The sequence below is a fragment of the Sinocyclocheilus grahami genome, unplaced genomic scaffold (genome assembly GCF_001515645.1).
Source record: "Sinocyclocheilus grahami isolate Dianchi unplaced genomic scaffold, SAMN03320097.WGS_v1.1 scaffold1543.1, whole genome shotgun sequence".
Classification (NCBI taxonomy): domain Eukaryota; kingdom Metazoa; phylum Chordata; class Actinopteri; order Cypriniformes; family Cyprinidae; genus Sinocyclocheilus; species Sinocyclocheilus grahami.
In genome coordinates, this window is record NW_015506722.1 from 3,383 (window position 1) to 22,272 (window position 18,890).

Here is an 18,890-nt window from a genome sequence, read left to right on the forward strand (position 1 = left end):
GTCACACGCTTGAGGTATTCGGCCAATCACAAAGCATTGGATAGTTGGCCAATCAGAGAAAAACTCGCTTTTTCAGACCGATGAGCTTTGTAAAAATCTACGTGTTTCAAAAAGGCGGGGCATAGAGGAGAAACAATAATGTACAGTATGTGGAAAATAATGTGTTTTTTAAACTTTAAACCGCATAAACATATTTCATTACACCAAATACACAAAATAATGTTATTTTTAGCAGCATCATATGACCCCTTTAAGATGGAGGATCGCCCCGAGATTCATCAGAGCTACTGGATGCTGGGAAATCGAGAAAGAGACACAAAAATAAATAATCAGGATAAGGATGGCTAAAGAATTGTAGGTTGGTTGGTTAGTTAATTAATTAAATTATTTTTAATTATTTAAAAATGATTTTATGATTTGATGTAGATTTAAAAGCACTTTTGTTTCGATTTTTAGGACCAGATTAATTCCTCCACAATATAACAGTACTGTTAACGATTTAATTATGAATGTACTTTTGCTGTCAAAGTAAATTTACTTAAAAACACACAAAGAATTCAAGATTATGTCCGTATATTCTCATCACAGTCCACCTTCACTGTGCACAAAATGAAGGATACTGCCACAGACCTGAGTCAATGTGGTAAACATTTCACTTTATCCAGCCAGTTAGAGTATGAGCTGATTCAACACCAGAACTTCCCCAGTTCTGCTACTGATTGGCTGTCTGAAAGCATAGGCAGCTGATTTTTGTTCCCTGGCTGCCCTATCAGGCAATGACTTGGCAGGCGTTTACACATAGTACCTCATTAAATTGATTTCAGACAGACATTTGAGGCAGTATAACAGTTTAATGATGTACAAGACAATAGAGAGAGCTTTGGTGATAACTAAGCGAATATTTAATTACTACAATACTAATTTCTTGCTCGACATTACAGCAAATGTGGAAAAGTAAAAAAAAACAAAAAAAACATACATTTCCACACAAACTGACCACCAAAGTTTGGAAGATGTTTTTTTTTAGCTCAACCGGCACAAAATTGAACATACAGGATAGTGGGATTACCAATGAAAGCAAAGGATATTGAATTTAAGTTCATTTAAAGTGGATGAAAACAAAACTGTGAGAGGCAGACTTACAGTTTTTACAATGGCATGTACTGTATATAAATGCCCTAGATAATGTAATTTTCAAAACTCACAACTTTCAAAACTGTTTTATGGAGCTTTTTTCTACTAAAAGATTTTTGCATTAAGACTTTCATCAGACAAGCAACCGGTATGTTGTTAAACAACAGTACAATCATTTGAGTACTTCTATCCTTCACAGTCGTTTTCATTTCAGGCTAAAATTGGTGCTACCCTCACAAGGATCTATGCCTCCAAAAGATCAGATAAAAATATCTTAGCAGGACGAGATGTGTCCACAATCATTGGATGTGTTTTGTTCTGAAGGCAGCATTTTTCAGCTTTCAGACAATAAACTTTAAAAAAGGACATGTCTATTTTCTTCCACTGTAGAAAAATTAAGCCAAACTATCCCAGAAATGGCTGCTGTCATCCTGCGTTGATGACGACATATGAAGCCTGAGTCTGCGCAGTAGTGATTGTAAGGTGGAGCAGTAGTTTAAAAGTCCCGCCTAATCGCCTAAGACTCAATCACAAGCACACAATCATGTCGCCACACCCTGTTTTTATAGTATCAATAACTAAAACCAAACTTATTATACATCCGTTTTATAAAAACTATGTAAAACGACTCTCTTTAGTAAAAAAAATTATTTGAAGTGTAATTTGATATTTTTGTTTGGCTCATGGGGCGAGGGTTCTGCAATACTGCAGTCAGCCACCAGGGCAATCAAAATGTTTTGGCATCACTTTTGACGATCCACAATGGCACACTTCATGTGCACTTGCAGTCTTGCAGACTTACAGTGGTTGCCGTGTGTTTGTTAAATCCACAAGACCTTAGGGTGTCCCATTTGTCATTTCAACTTTTAGAAGGGTGCTAATGAGCGCCCCATTTGTGGCCGCTATGTGCCCTCGATGCGCACTTCTGGCGAGACCGCACTGAGGCCTGCTCTGCAGCAGACTTTTACCCAACAGTCAAAACGGCATTACGTTCATAAAGTGTGGATTCAGAGGAAGACCGTGAGGGTTTAGGGTGCGATTTGTGACAGGGCCGTTATCACAGTAAATGTATTAATTCTTGTACAACACCACTCAAAACTTACACAAGCATCCTGTTGGTTATAATGTTTTCATTCTTAAACAACCATAAATGAACAAAGCTTAGAAAAAAAATGCTAACGTAAATAAGCACCCAATTTCTTTATTTGGTTTAATTAGATAAGACAGAACAGGGTATTGACTCCAACTTCAAGTAAGGGATAGAGCACAGAATTAATGTTTACTAGGAAAAAAAATTAAAGTAGCATGACTTTATTCATTTATCATGCATGTTTTTTATGACAGTTAAAATGTGAATGCATAGCATCCCATTTGTGGCCGCTATGTGCCCTCGATGCGCACTTCTGGCGAGCCCGCACTGAGGCCTGCTCTGCAGCAGACTTTTACCCAACAGTCAAAACGGCATTACGTTCATAAAGTGTGGATTCAGAGGAAGACCGTGAGGGTTTAGGGTGCGATTTGTGACAGGGCCGTTATCACAGTAAATGTATTAATTCTTGTACAACACCACTCAAAACTTACACAAGCATCCTGTTGGTTATAATGTTTTCATTCTTAAACAACCATAAATGAACAAAGCTTAGAAAAAAAATGCTAACGTAAATAAGCACCCAATTTCTTTATTTGGTTTAATTAGATAAGACAGAACAGGGTATTGACTCCAACTTCAAGTAAGGGATAGAGCACAGAATTAATGTTTACTAGGAAAAAAAATTAAAGTAGCATGACTTTATTCATTTATCATGCATGTTTTTTATGACAGTTAAAATGTGAATGTTGAAGAAAAAAAGAAAAGTAGAAGCAAAGAAATGGTACTATGGCAATTTTAAACTTGTGTAAAGCAATTGATTTTTACAAAATGCAAGCTAGTGAACACATCAGTAAAAACTCATTTAAAACCCAAAGCTGTAAGATCATTTAAACCCAGCTCTAGAAGCTGTAAAATTGTGATTTCATGAAAAAACGAAGCAATGGGTGTGGCCTCTAAGTCATGCATCCCCACCCTCATTCTTTGACTCCTCCCCCCACATAATCATAGTCTGTCATTAAAAAACAAAAGTAAATATATAATCTGAAATGTTGTCTTTAATATTTTAAATAATTTAAAAAAGGAAACAAAGACTTACTCAACAGGTTTCTCTCATCTTTATTGCTGTTCTTCACATCATCTTACTCCTCCTAAACTCTCCCTCTGATACACTTGAAATAAAACCTCACATTGTAATGTGTAACACAGCTTGTGTCATTGATCTCTTTCTCCTCATGACTGTCTGAGACTATTAGATTAAACTTGATAAAATCATCATGATTAATTTATATTGAATACATCATAAAAACAAAATGGGATTTTCTGTGACTCACCCCTTACACCTTGAGAGTCCTGTTCATTAATGATGACTACATCATACTTCTCTGTTATGTCCAATACATGCACATGGGCATAGAGACAGAACAAATGTTGTTGTTTTTTTTGGTACTGAGCATCACATTAAAGGTACTCAGCTAGAAAATGCACTTTAAAAAACAATAAGTAAAAATTCCTTTAAAGGGATAGTTCACCCAAAAATGAAAATGTAATGTTTATCTCCTTACCCCCAGGGCATCCAAGATGTAGGTGACTTTGTTTCTTCAGTAGAACACATATGATGATTTTTAACTCCAACCGTTGCAGTCTATCAGTCGTATAATGCATGGCAATGGTAACAAAATCTATGAGAGTAAAAAAAAACATGCACAGACAAATCCAAATTAAACCCTGGGGCTCGTGACGACACATTGATGTCCTAAGACACTAAACGATATGTTTGTGCCAGAAACCGAACAGTATTTATATAATTTTTTAGCTCTAATACGTGCGCACGGCATCCGGTGCGTGAGGTGTGTACGCGCTCTGGCGTAGTTTACGCAAACACCGGAAGTGATCTCTCGCGCGTATACGTCACTCATTGTTTACACAGTCCACAAACATTGTAGGTATGACGGCTAATCAAATTGGTACTTACTTGTGCTTATCTGGATTGTTCAAACCGACTTAAAACTAAAAGATTACGTTCTCTCGCGTGAACTCATTTGGGAGTGGTGACTTTCCACATATTCCCAACTTTTGATCCTGCTCACCTGAAGTTATGGTTGATTGCTCTTTGGCTGGACATCAACACACCCATTAACGTAAACTACGCCAGAGCGCGTACACACCTCACACACCAGATGCTGTGCGCGCGCCCAAAGACAGTTGGACATAGTGGTGTATTAGAGCTCAAAAAATTATATAAATACTGTTCGGTTTCTGGCACAAACCAATCATTTTGTGTCTTAGGACATCAATGTGTCGTCACGAGCTGCAGGGTTTAATTTGGATTTGTCTGTGCATGTTTTTTTTACTCTCATAGATTTTGTTACCATTGCCATGCATTATACAACTGATAGACTGCAACGGTTGGAGTTAAAAATCATCACCTACATCTTGTATGCCCTGGGGGTAAGCAGATAAACATCAAATTTTCATTTTTGGGTGAACTATCCCTTTAATACCAGAGTTTTGTCGGCTTGTGATGATATCATCACTGCTACAAGGTGCGTCTTCTACAAATTACAAATTCTACAAACATGAGACAGATACCACCATACAGTATATGTTCTTAATATATTCATATATATATTTTTTAATGTATAGATTATAGAATAACATACATAATTACAATTGTGTACTAATTACTATAGTACAGAACTGCACCTGTCTCACGATCTGGATTCAGTCCACCAGCTATGACATCATAGTAGTGGTGTTTCATTCACCCTCTCTTCAACATCAAAACAAAATAGTTTTAGAAATAAAATGTTATTGCTGTTTCCATGAGGCCATTACCATTTTAATCATGTAGTGAATGATATGACCAGTTTATAAGACAAGAATATACTGTAATCGAAAGGTTTCAGAGACAAACACGCACGCACGCACACACACACATGTATAAACATGCACCTGCAGCTCTGTGGTTTTCTGTCAGATATTCTGTGGTTTAAAGCATGGAGGTTTAACAGGACTAATAATAGATGAACATCAACTGTCTGACAGCCTCTTATTAATGCTATTAAATGAGATGCATGGCTCATGTCTCACCCCTCTGAGTGAAGTGATTGTGTCTGTGCTGAATCTCCTCATAAACGGTCTCAGTCTTCGTCCTGTGTCTCCTCTTAGAGAGAGCTGTGAGTGTAGACAGACAAACCTGCTGTCAGTTCACAACCCATTACTGATCACACTGAATAAGAAACAATATGCCAGTCTCTGGATCTCTCCTCCCTCTCCTCATCACTCTGTTCTGCTGAATCAGTATAAGCAGTGGCACTAAGAGCAGTAAGAGTACAACTCCCAGTACAATCACAAGCACTGGGGGGACGGAGAGAGACACTGGGGGGGACTCAATATTTTTCCTTTTCAGGTGATTTTTGTGATTTCATCTTCATTGCAGTCATTCTGTCCCCAGGGGGAAGATGGACTGCCACAGATTTGAATCATGTGGTCGACATGTAACTTTATCCAGCCAGTTAGGCGCTGATTTCACTCTTGGTGTAGAAGCAGACAAAACACCAGATCTTCCACAGTTCAGCTCTTGACAGATTAGACTCATTGTGTCTCTGTCCATCTGGTTTCAACACAAATGCTCTGTGATCTATGTCTGATCTGAATGAGCAATCAATAGATCTCAACTTCAGTAACATGATTTATTTGAAAACATTTAGGTTTTCATTTGGTCAAAACAAATATGGCAGATATGTTCAGATGACATTTTTTTGGACATATGCCTATAAGTAAGCATTAAAAAAGCTGTAATTAATAGATAAATAATCAATCGTATGTTTCAAGCAGGGATGCTGATAGAGAGGCAACAGTTTCGTACTGCAGTTTTAATAAAGAGATACATTTTCAGGAACATTGTCATCATACATTATTGATGTCTAAATAAAATGTTTAATCTTTGAAGAAACTAAACCTCAGAAAAGAGAAAATCTTTTTTTGTGGTTTTTTTTTGTTTTGCTAAATGCACTCATAAGATAAATACATTTAAAATACATTTACAAAAAGAGTTGTGTGCAATAATCTTTCATTTCAAAAGTATCTAAAAGCATGTTGGTCCTTTTGACTTGTAGGGGCTTCTGACCCTCAGAAACTCACAGCATGATTACCCTGAGCTGGAAACCTTTAGTGATATAATAGAGCTTTTAAGACTATCACAGAAATGATAATAATACAAGAGAACAAATTAAACACCCTGTCTGTTTTATTAATTTATTCTATATTTTTTCCAGTTTGTTTGCTGCATGTTTTGAATTGATGTCCATGTTTTCTACTAATGTCTATTGTAAAAGCAGAACACTTTGTCTAAATGTAATTGATTTGGTACATTCAACATTTGGCACATTCAACACTTTTAAGTGTAGAGCACTTAAAACATATAACAGGATGTGAGGCAGTGGGTGTAGTCACTTATTTAAACAGTTCCTCCCAGTTTTCCTGGCTCTTCCCTCAAATAATCATAGTCTGCTGTTTGAAAGCAAGAACAAATGTTTGCATTGCATTAGAATTTTTAGATAATAAAACTAGACATATTCAGAGTGACGTAAAGCAAAATAACCTGCCAAACAAATCTCGCACATCTTCGCTGAAATTCCTCACATCGTCATATTCTTCCAGACCTCCCTCTGATATAAATGTGTCAATCATTAAATGAACAAAAATAATACTGCATTCACAAAATTCAATATATTATATAAAAACTATTATATAATAATGAAGTCTATATAATTTGTAATTTAACACTATAATAAAAGAAAAGAAAAACACTTTACCAGACTATTTAAGTTAAATTTGTGACCCACACCTGCATGATTAATGGAAAACTGCCTTATGATGACAACATCATCATAGCTTTCTGATAGGTCATCTGCAACAAAATAAAGAAAAATAAAATGTGACAACCAAAAGACAAATCATTTACAATAATATAATAAAATACACATAATATACATGCACAGTCAAATAATATTAATAATTAAAGAAATAAACCTGTAGCATGATGTCTCAAATCAACAGTGATTATATCATCATAATTCTCGGGTGTGATTTGTTGCTCTTCTAAATGAGTTAAAAGCAAAAGAGGAGGGAAAAAAACAAAACAGATTTTACCCAGTAGGCTAACTATGTTAATTAAGTGAAATCTTGTGATCAGTTCAAAATTCACTGACCTGTTGGGCCTGAAGTGGTGGTGATGTCCTTATAGTAGTCAGGTGTGACTCCTATATAATAATAATTTTTAAAAATACAAAATTTAAAAAAAATTGCAATGAACATTAAAAATAATAAAAAAATTGTTATATAAAAAAAATCTAATTAAATATTCTTTATTATTATCTCTACATTGGAAATTTTGTTTGTATTTTTTATATTCAAGATATGTAACATTGAATAATGTTAACTTGCTAAGTAAATTTGTTTCAATTAATTTCACGTTTCTGTATGTAACATTTTTACACTTCATCCCTCTAACCTGAAAGAAACTCATCAGCTTCTTCATACCCAGAGTACTGTTCTTCAGAAATGACACTTCCTGTTATTGGGAAGCAGAATTTTAGAAATATGTTTACAATCAAAAACATTTGTATAATATAACACTGTGACGAGAGGGGCGGGGCCGAGAGCCGTGGGAACGGAGCGAGGCCGTGGAGTAATGAGCGACACCTGCACCATTCACCGGTCTCGAGTCTCACGGAGGAGCTCCGGAAGGATACAAAGGAGGAGTGACGACAGGGAAAGACGAGAGAGGACCAGGCCTGGATTTTATTTTGTTTTGTTTGTGCGCGACAGTCGTCCGCGAGGGGCTGTCGCGCTGTTTTGAGTTTATTTTATTATTAAAGTTTGTTTAAATGTTCGCTGGTTCCCGCCTCCTCCTTCCCGACTTACAAACTAGGCTACGTTACAAACACTAACCCTATAAAATTTCAAATGACCCACACAAGTTCCCACAAATGAATTAGTGTGATTTACTCCACTCACCCCTCTGAAAAAAGTGATGACCCTGATGATCTCAACACATCAGACACTATGACAGTTACTCACCCCTCTGAGTGAAAAGACCGTGTCTATTAATGGGTCTGTGCTGAATCTCCTCATAAATGGCCTCAGTCGTCGTCCTGTGTCTCCTCTTAGAGAGAGCTGTGAGTGTAGAAAGACAAACCTGCTGTCAGTTCACAACACCTGACTGATCACACACTGAATAAGACACAATATGGCAGTCTCTGGATCTCTCCTACCTCTCCTCATCACTCTGTTCTGCTGAATCAGTATAAGCAGTGGCACTAAGAGCAGTAAGAGCACAACTCCCAGTACAATCACAAGCACTGGGGGGATGGAGAGAGATGCTGCTGGAGGAGTTTGTGGAGGAGAGACTGATGTTGAGCGCACTGGAGGAGAAACTGGAGGAGAAGCTGATGTTGTTGTGGCAGGAGTAGTGGACACTGACACATCTGTGAAATCTGTCAAATACACAAACACATTCAAAATCATGATTGTCTTAAAATGATCTAAAATGAATACTATTTGTTCGTATTTTGCTGTGACCTGCACAGGTGAGTCCAGCGTGCTCTTTGTGGGAGCAGTCAGTGTGGTTTTTCAGGGAGAAAGGACAGTCCCACAGGTGAATCTCATTCCCTCTGCACTCGACTCTGTTCAGCCACACAACACCTTCACCAGCACCAAAGACTGAATTCCCATCAGCCCTCAGTGCTGCTCCACAACCCAGCTGCCTGCAGACCACCTGAGCATCGCTGATGTCCCACTGATCATCACAGACTGAGCCCCACACAGCGTTATGATACACCTCCAGCCTCCCAGAGCACCGGCCCTCCCCTCCACTCAGTCTGAGAGGAACATGATCTAAATTCACAGACAAGATGACACATTTTTGGCCAACAGAGTTATGTCAGAACAGCGGCAGCTACATGCCTTGAGATCAAATTGCACTATCAACTTACATTGCATATAGCTCTCATGACTTTATGTTCTCCATCAAATGAAATTACCTGAACACTGTCTCTGGTAGGAAGATGCAGAGCATGTCAAATAGCTACGAGGGGACTCATGACTCTCCTGTTCTGTAATTATAAATGAAGTCAATATATTTTACACTTATATTTTTATTCTATATGCATTGTTGTTATAATTTTTCAGGCACAGAATTTTGTCTGCATCAGTCTTACCTGAGCAGGTGATTTTGGCCACTTCATCTCCATCACAGTCATTTTGTCCCCACGGTAAAGATGGACACTGCCACAGATTTGAATCATGTGGTCGACATTTCACTTCATCCAGCCAGTTAGTAGCTGATTTCACTCTTGATACTGAATCAGAAAAATCACCAGATCTTCCACAGTTCAGCTCTTGACAGATCAGACTCGCTGTGTCTCTGTCCATCTGGTTCCAGCACACATTTCCCCAGGATCCATTGTAGAAAACCTCCACATTCCCTTCACAGCCCTCAGTTAACCTGATTTCCTTAAAATCTTGAAGGAAATGAAAACAAATATTATTATAAAATCCCAAAATGTAAAAAAAATAAGTTAAAAAGAAAACAGTCTACTCTTTACCTGAGCACACAACTCCTACATCCTCCTTGTGCTGACAGTCATGTTTTCCCCAGCCTGGAGAAGAGCAGCTCCACAGGGACGTCTCATTCCCCTCACACTCCACCTCATCCAGCCATATGGGTCCAGAACCAGGACCAAACCAGGCTGGTACTTGCTGGTTACTGAGGGCCACTCCACACTGCAGCTGTCTGCACACCACATGAGCATCTTTAATATCCCAGGAGTCATCACACACTGTCCCCCATGAGCCGCTGTGAAAAACCTCCAGCCTCCCTGCACAGTCTCCCCCAGAACCCACCAGCCTGATGGACCTGCGACCTGATATTCAGAGAAAGAAAAACACATTATTGATCATGAACAACTGAAGAATCTGTCCAGATGTTGTTGTTCTCACCAAGGCAGGTGATTGACAGCTGTTGTGTGGAGCTGCAGTTGAGAGTTTGTGGAGAGCTGCAGTTCCCCAGATGAGATTCGCTCCCAGAGCATTGGAAGCCCGTCACACACTCATGACTGTGTTCAGGACTGGATGAAGAGGAGCCGTAGAAGTTCAGCACAGAGCCACAGCCCAGCTGTCTGCAGACCACAGAGGATTCAGTGAGACTCCAGGAGTCCAGCAAAACTGTCCTCCAGACCTGATGGATGAAAACTTCCAGCTCCCCCTCACACTGTCTCTCTCCAGACAACTGTACCAGACCGTCAGGAAGAGCAAGAGGGGAATCTGAGAAGATGTGGCATTTTACTAAGATGTTTCAAGATATTGCAATATGTATTCAACATTTTTGCTCAATAAAATCCCCTCACTAGAGCAGATGACTCCAACATCTCGTGTATGAGAACCTTCAGCTCGACTCCATGAAGAGATGGAACATTCTGAGAGTTTTGTTTCATTTCCGTCACAATCAAACACATCAGCCCAGATTTTAGCACTTCCTTCTCCAAACCAGTCTGATCCCACAACAGACACAGCAATCCCACAATTCAGATGTCTACAGAGGACACTGGCAGCTCTCATATCCCAGCATGCATCACACACTGTGCCCCACTCATTGAAGAACTGAAGCTCCACTCTTCCAGAACAAGAGTCTGAGCCGTTTACCAGTCTGAGATCAGTGTAACCTGGACAAACAACTTTTGTCATTACAAGGCCCATTATAAAAACAATATCTATCATATAACATATGTTGATTGAGAAAATTATATTTTTTATGTGTGTGATGTAAAGAGGGGTCAAAAAAATGATAACCATTCAGTTACAACTCAAAACATAAACAACTTATTTGGATAAATTTTGTAATATAATATATTTTAAGGTACACTCTCAGAATAAAATTCAAAAACTGTCACGGGGGCAGTACCTTTTATAAAGTTTTTACACTTTTGTACCTTTAAGGTAACAATATGGACTCTTTAGGTACAAAAGTGTGCCGTTTGAAATGGTACCGCCCCAGTGACAGCTTTTGAACTTTTTTTTTTCTGAGATTGTATAGGTTATTCAAATTTTTAAGTTCTTTCATCATTTACTCATCCTGCAAGTCTTCCAAATTTGTATCAGTTTCTTCTGTTGAACACAAAAGTATATATAATGAAGAATGTTGGTATCCGAACAGTCGATGGTAGCTATTGACTTCCATAGTATTTTTTCATTACAATGGATGTCAAGGCCTACTGTCAGCTGTTTGGTTACCAACATACAGGTTTGGAACAACTTCAGGGTGAGTAAAGAATCACAGAATTTTCCTTTTTGGGTGAACTATTACTTTAAGATTGATTATAATAAATCTTACTTTACAAATAACTGAAGACCCTGAATATTGATTATTTACCAGAACATTTCAAGCCCACATTATTGTCACTGCTGCAGTTGTGTTTGTGTGATGATATTGAACAGAATGAAATCTGAGATTCATTTCCTCTGCACTGAATCTCTTGTGTCCACATCTGAGTGTCTCCTTTGCCAAAAGCAGCTGCTCCCAGCACCTGTACAGGAGCCCCACAGTCCAGCTCTCTACACACAACCTCTGCATCCTGCTGGTCAAAGGCAGCGTCACACACTGACATCCACGTCTGATCATGAAGTATCTCTAGCCTACCAGAGCACAGGTGAAATCCAGCAGCAAGTCTGGAAGGCTTATGACCTGTTTATATTGCATGAAGCACAGTGTACAGTAAAGAAAACACACATAATACAGACGTAATGCAGATAAAACAGCTATATTAGTATACAAAAAGTTTTCCACATAAAACACAATAATTATTTGCATAAACACAAATTCATGGCCAAGAAGTTGGGGGGGGGGGATGCTTAATGCTTAGGAGTACTTCAGTTATTGCTTAGAAATAACTCAATTATTTACCTGAACAGATGACCCCTGCATTTGAATTGTGAGTACAGACATTTGTGCTCCATCCTGATGACCCACAGTTCTTCAGTGTAGACTCTGATCCAATACATAATGCACTCATCCAGACTGGTCCTGATCCATGCCCAAATTGATCATCAGTCAGAGCATCTACAGGTTCTCCACAGTCCAGCTCTCTACACACCACTGCAGCATCAGCCAAATCCCAGAAATCACCACACACTGTTCCCCACTGACCTCTATGAAGAACCTCCACTCTACCAGCACAAGGACTGTTACCATCAACCAACCTCACATTCTGTCTATCTAAGTCACAGAAGAATACAAACAGAGACTATGAGTAAAATGTAGAATATTAAAAAGATATTACTCTCATTTTACTTTATTCCTTACCAGCACAGAACAGCCCCTGGAAATTATCATCTGAACAATGGTTTTTATAAAGGGATGTTGGACAGAGGTGAATCTGAGACTCATCTCCTCTGCACTGAATCTCTTGTGTCCACATCTGAGCATCTCCTTTGCCAAAAGCAGCTCCTCCCAGCACTTGTACAGGAGCCCCACAGTCCAGCTCTCTACACACAACCTCTGCATCCTGCTGGTCAAAGGCAGCGTCACACACTGACATCCACGTCTGATCATGAAGTATCTCTAACCTCCCAGAGCAACTGGAGTTTCCAATAAGTCTGGCACCTGAAGTAGCAAGAGATAAGAAATGTGCCTATCCTGCATGTGCTTTGACTGAAAGGAAATTCATCCTCATGTTAAATCTTTATGAATTCCTTTCTTTTCGTGGAACACAGAGAGAGAATATTTAAAGAATATCCTGGCCAGTCTTTTCAATATAATACAAGTAAATTAGGACTGGGGCTGTCAAAGCACCAAAATGGGAAGAAACAAAAAGTCAAAAAGTAAATTTTAATGTCATTTTATAACATAATGCACAAGCCTCATACTCAGTTTTTTATTTAGGATCTTATGGAGAAGAAAAAACCTACATACCCTGTGCTCCACAGAAGAAAGTCATTCTGGTTTGGTCTGGCATGAGGGTGAGTAAATAAAGTGTTCTCATTTTTGTTCAACTACCCTTCTCAAGCAGGTGGATCATGAGTAATATAAAACAGAGTGGGCATTGGAGCAGCTTACCCAAACAGATGACTCCTGCATCTTTAGTATGATCACAGAGATATGAACCCCATTGTACTGATCCACAATTCTTCAGTGTAGACTCTGATCCAGTACATAACTTGCGATTTGGCCAGATTGCTCCTGATCCTGATCCAAAATGAGCATCAACCACAACATCTACAGGTTCTCCACAGTCCAGCTCTCTACACACCACTGCAGCATCAGCCATATCAAAGTCAACACCACACACTGTTCCCCACTGACCTCTATGAAGAACCTCCACTCGACCAGCACAGCGACTGTTGCCACCAACCAACCTCACTCTCATATTGTCTATATAATAAATAGAGAGAGATAAGTAAAAAGGGTCACACTTTATTTTAAGGTCCAATTCTCGGTATTAACAAACCATTGACTATGACTTTTACCTCAGTAAACTCCTAATTTTCTGCTTATTAGTAGTTAATAAGGAAGTTGGTATTGGGTTAGGATTAGGAATGTAGAATATGGTCATTCAGAATATGTGCTTTATAAGTACTAATAAACAGCCAATATGTTGATAATAAGCATGCTAATAAGCAACTAGTTAATTATGAGAATTGGTCCTTATACTAAATGTTACCCCAAAAAAAGATAAAGACAGAAAGAACGAAAACAGTAACTCAAAAAGAAAACAAAACTCTGAAAGTAATATTTATTATAGATTTAAGAGACATTCAATTAAACTAATTTCAGTTTATTTAAGGAAAAGACTCAAACCTGCACACACCAGTCCAACACTGTAGTCATGTGAACAGCTATGTTTGTGTGAGGAGTTAGTTGGACAGAGGTGAATCTTAGACTCATTTCCTCTGCACAGAATCTCTTGTGTCCACATATGAGTGTCTCCTTTGTCAAAAGCAGCTGCTCCCAGCACCTGTACAGGAGCCCCACAATCCAGCTCTCTACACACAACCTCTGCATCCTGCTGGTCAAAGGCAGCGTCACACACTGACATCCACGTTTGATCATGAAGTATCTTTAGCCTCCCAGAGCAGCGAGAACCTCCAACCAGCCTGACTTCTGAATAAGTAAACACAAACCAACAAAATCATGCATTATTTTAAAGTTAAATAAGAGGATATGTCTCCACCTCCAAGGCCCTGTCCTGAATAGAGCACATGAGGTTAATTTGGGGTCTTGCGGAATTGCTGTGACTACTGCTTGTGTATGCCAATGAGGTCCACAGGGCTATTGGGTTTTACATAGGTTTCAATCAGGTTTTTATGTCAATTACCAGACAAGAATGTGAAAATAGTCATGGAATTAGTGTTTTTGGCACATCTGCTTTCTATAATAATACAAAACTTTTAACTTACCTGAACATATGACTTGAGCACTCTTATCAAGACATTTGTCAGGCAATTGTATGGATCCACATTTCTTAAGTGTAGACTCTGATCCAGTACAAATTGCAATTTTCATTAAGACTGGTCTTGATCCTAGTCCAAAATGAGCATCACCCAGAGCATCTACAGGTTCTCCACAGTCCAGCTCTCTACACACCACTGCAGCATCAGCCAAACCCCAACCAGCACCACACACTGCTCCCCGCTGACCTCTATGAAGAACCTCCACTCTACCAGCACAGCGACTGGTACCATTTACCAATCTCACATTTATTACGTCTAGCAATGTAAGAAACACAGAAAGGAAATAGGAAAAGTAAGTGGAAACTAAAATGAAATTAATTAAAAAAAATTTTTTTGTTGCATTTTGAACTCCTACCAGTACACAGCAAACCAATGTTGAACTCATGAGAACAGTTGTTTTCATGTAATGGTGTTGTTGGACAGAGGTGAATCTGAGATTCATTTCCTCTGCACTGAATCTCTTGTGTCCACATCTGAGCGTCTCCTTTGTCAAAAGCAGCTGCTCCCAGCACCGGTAAAGGAGCCCCACAGTCCAGCTCTCTACACACAACCTCTGCATCCTGCTGGTCAAAGGCAGCGTCACACACTGACATCCACGTCTGATCATGAAGTATCTCTAACCTCCCAGAGCAGCGAGAACCACCAACCAGCCTGACTTCTAAATAAAACAACACATATAAACAAAATTAACAACAACAACAACAAAACATTTTCATTTACAGATACTCAAGATAGTGATAACTGATAAATGTAAAAACATTTTTTTTTTTTTTTTTTTTTAAATAATAAACCAGTAAGTGCAAACACAGATTTTACTTAGAGTATACAGTACTTTACCTGAGCAGATGGCTCCAGCATCTTTATTGTGATCACAGTTGTGTCTATCCCATCCTCCTGACCCACAGTTCTTTAGTGTGGACTCTGAACCCCTACACATAAGAAAACTCATCCAGATTCGTCCTGATCCTGGTCCAAAATGAGCATCACCCAGAGCATCTACAGGTTCTCCACAGTCCAGCTCTCTACACACCACTGCAGCATCAGGCAAATCCCAGGCATCATGACACACTGTTCCCCACTGACCTCTATGAAGAACCTCCACTCGACCAGCACAGCGACTGTGACCATCAACCAACCTCACATTCACACAATCTATATATTGAGCTGCAGCATTGACAAAAAGATGATGGGATTAGAATGAGGATGTGAGAGGAAGAGAAAAAAATGTATGCATATGGTGACAAAGTGGGGCGACTATACAAATGGAACACCTAAGCTTTTACATTTTTTCTCTGTATCATGCAGTATCTCTCTCTATATAAGCTTTTTTTATAAATGAAGCGCAAATCAATATAAGAAAAAAATTATAAAAATAAAATAGTGATTTGTACGGAAGTTCTAAATAAACATGATGAGGCATTCTTCTTCATCATCTTCTTCTTCTTCTTCTTCTTCTTCTTCTTATTATTATTATTATTATTATTGACTGCTTGACTGTGCTCCAAGATAACATCTGAAAATAACTTCATCTGTTTCATTCCTTGTGTACTTACCAGCTGTGATGAGTATTACAACTGCAGACAGTAAAATGAGTATCAGGCATCTTCTCATCGTCCTCAGCATGATCAACTTAACACCCTGTACAAGCTTCTCCGCACTGATGATACAGAAATACAGGAATCCTCTCAGCCTCCTTAATGAGAGAGAAAGAGGCCCAACACCCTCCAAACACACTCGCTATTACCTTATTAGACACAACAGAGGAAATCATCAAACAACTTCAGTGACAAATCAGAGGACGCTTTTCTGATTTTCTCCATATATATCAAAACTGTCAATGCTGATGAACTCCACCTCCCCATACATCAAGACGCCTGACTGAGGGGATGTGCACACACACACACACAAACACACGTATGATACTTACAGGAGGCAGGAAACTCTCCAGTTTATTTACAGCATCAAAGCCCAACACCTGCAGAGACAAGATAAAAGCACTGATAACTAACGGCATATGTCCTAAAAATGTCTATTAGTGTAGCCTATACATATGTTAGCACGACATTAACACATAATAAACGCAACTCAGTAAAATTAATAATATTGTAAAATGGCTTTAAAAATTACCTAATTTACCTAAATCCACAAGTGGTTTCAGATGGCCCACAAAAACCATAACTGCCATTCAGTGAAGATAAGCAAGTTGTTCACTTTGTGACCAGCAGAGAGAGTATGTGAGCTCCATTTCTGCTTCTACTATACATCTTTCTTTGGATCTGAACTAGTGAGCTTTCTTTTTACTACTAGCAAATGAGTCTGAACTCCACCCTGTAGAGTTTATATGCTGTGCTGACACCATCTTCAGAAAAGCAGTAATGACATCATCATTGGTTGTGCTCTTTTTCACCACCTGTTAATGCTAGATTAGCGCAAGCAAGGAGAATATCTTCAATTATCAATTTAAGAAATAAAGTTTTAAAGGTAAATAAGGTGGTTTCAGCAGTTATCCAAGAAAGCATACATTTTATGTGTTTGGTTTAGCTTGTTTGATTTTCAAGTCTAGAGTAAAATCCAACACAACATTAAGTTCTAAAATAATTTTATAATGAACGTATGTATAATTGGCCTACGTTTGTTGTAAAAGTTAACGTAGGCTAATTATCAAATCCCCACTGTCCCCAATGTGAAGAAGACACTGTGACAAATTATGTATTGTATTGTATTAGTGAAGTGAGGCCAAGTATGGTGACCAATACTCAGAATTAGTGCTCTGCATTTATCCCATCCAAAGTGCACACACACAGCAGTGAACACACACACACCGTGAACACACACCCGGAGCAGTGGACAGCCATTTTTTTGCTGCGGCGCCCGGGGAGCAGTTGGGGGTTCGGTGCCTTGCTCAAGGGCACCTCAGTCGTGGTACTGAAGGTGGGAGAGAGCGCTGTACATTCACTCCCCCCACCTACAATCCCTGCCGGTACGAGACTCAAACCCACAACCTTTGGGTTACGAGTCCGACTCTCTAACCATTAGGCCACGACTTCCCCACAACTTTCATTGCGTTTGTCTTTATCCTGCCAGTTATGGACTGACTCAGCACCGGATCTTTAAAGGGATAGTCCACTCAAAAATGAAATTTGCCCCATAATTTACTGTTAAAAATATTTATGTTATAAATATGTTACTGTTGAAAATATTTGCATACTCGAATGCTTGGGTAAGATAATGTAACATTACAACAGCCGTCTGTGCCACCTTCATTTACTTGTTTCATCACTTTTTGCTTTAATTCTCGGGGCACTGACTTAAAAACTGAGCCTCGATGCTGATTCGTAAACTGCCACCAACGTAAGCACGACGAGAGCCGTCGTGGGGAAAACCCAAATCAAACTAGCCCGACAGACGTTTGCCGACAGCCCGATGTTCCAACACTTTTTAAATCCCAACTTGTCACATATTGTCGCTTGGTCAGGACATTTTTCGATGCACAGGGATATCCTTTTAGTGTCCACTCAGTCAATGTGGCGCCGCTCGCCCCACCTCAGAGCAGTGCAGAGCCGCCGCCCACACAGGTTATAGTTGAGCAGCACTCACCGGCGCATTCAACGACCAAGCTGCTAAAAAGCAGCTATGTCAGTTCTTGAGCACATGGGAAGTTATTCAGGGAATCTCACACTGGCTACTAGGTGTGATAGAGCATGGGTATACCCTTCAATTCAGATGCAGACCACCCCGTTTCAATGGCGTGGTGCAGTCTCTAACACCATCGTCTCTAACCGCTTGGAGCTGGAAGCAGTGTTCTTAGCTTTAAAGGATTTACGGCCGCAGCTGGAACAGCAGCATGTACTGATTAGCACCGACAACATGTCTGGACATGTTATGGAGCCTTCATGTGTGGCTGCTTCGGGGATATCAGAGGAGCTGAGCACCCTGCATTCTCATGTGCTCAACATGCTCTCGGAGGCACGGGCATCTCCACGAGGTGTTTGTATGCTCTAAAATGGGGAAATGGTGCCATGATGTTCATATCAACGTGGCTGCTTGCTCCATGTCGAATCTTCTGCATTTTCTACAGTACAGACTGGATAGTGGATGTCTACCATCAACACTGAAAGTCTATGTGGCCGCTATTGCCTCGTTTCGTTCCACGCTG

At 39.4% G+C, this 18,890-nt stretch overlaps 1 protein-coding gene across 1 annotated transcript in view; it reads right to left on the minus strand.

The window, feature by feature from the left end:
- The window catches only part of LOC107571041 (scavenger receptor cysteine-rich type 1 protein M130-like), a gene marked incomplete at its 3' end in the record, with an annotated part of 16,386 nt that extends 2,736 nt beyond the window's left edge, over nucleotides 1-13,650 (minus strand). Inside the window, exons 1-13 of the mRNA XM_016257325.1 lie at nucleotides 13,341-13,650; nucleotides 12,588-12,887; nucleotides 12,189-12,500; nucleotides 11,658-11,969; nucleotides 10,636-10,950; nucleotides 10,229-10,552; nucleotides 9,835-10,152; nucleotides 9,448-9,750; nucleotides 9,271-9,342; nucleotides 8,810-9,124; nucleotides 8,503-8,724; nucleotides 5,315-5,398; nucleotides 5,177-5,206 (exon numbers count right to left, since the gene is read on the minus strand). Of these exons, the coding sequence (XP_016112811.1) occupies nucleotides 5,177-5,206; nucleotides 5,315-5,398; nucleotides 8,503-8,724; nucleotides 8,810-9,124; nucleotides 9,271-9,342; nucleotides 9,448-9,750; nucleotides 9,835-10,152; nucleotides 10,229-10,552; nucleotides 10,636-10,950; nucleotides 11,658-11,969; nucleotides 12,189-12,500; nucleotides 12,588-12,887; nucleotides 13,341-13,650 (3,217 nt within the window). The remainder of the gene's footprint in view (nucleotides 1-5,176; nucleotides 5,207-5,314; nucleotides 5,399-8,502; nucleotides 8,725-8,809; nucleotides 9,125-9,270; nucleotides 9,343-9,447; nucleotides 9,751-9,834; nucleotides 10,153-10,228; nucleotides 10,553-10,635; nucleotides 10,951-11,657; nucleotides 11,970-12,188; nucleotides 12,501-12,587; nucleotides 12,888-13,340) is intronic.
- Nucleotides 13,651-18,890: the final 5,240 nt, after the last annotated feature.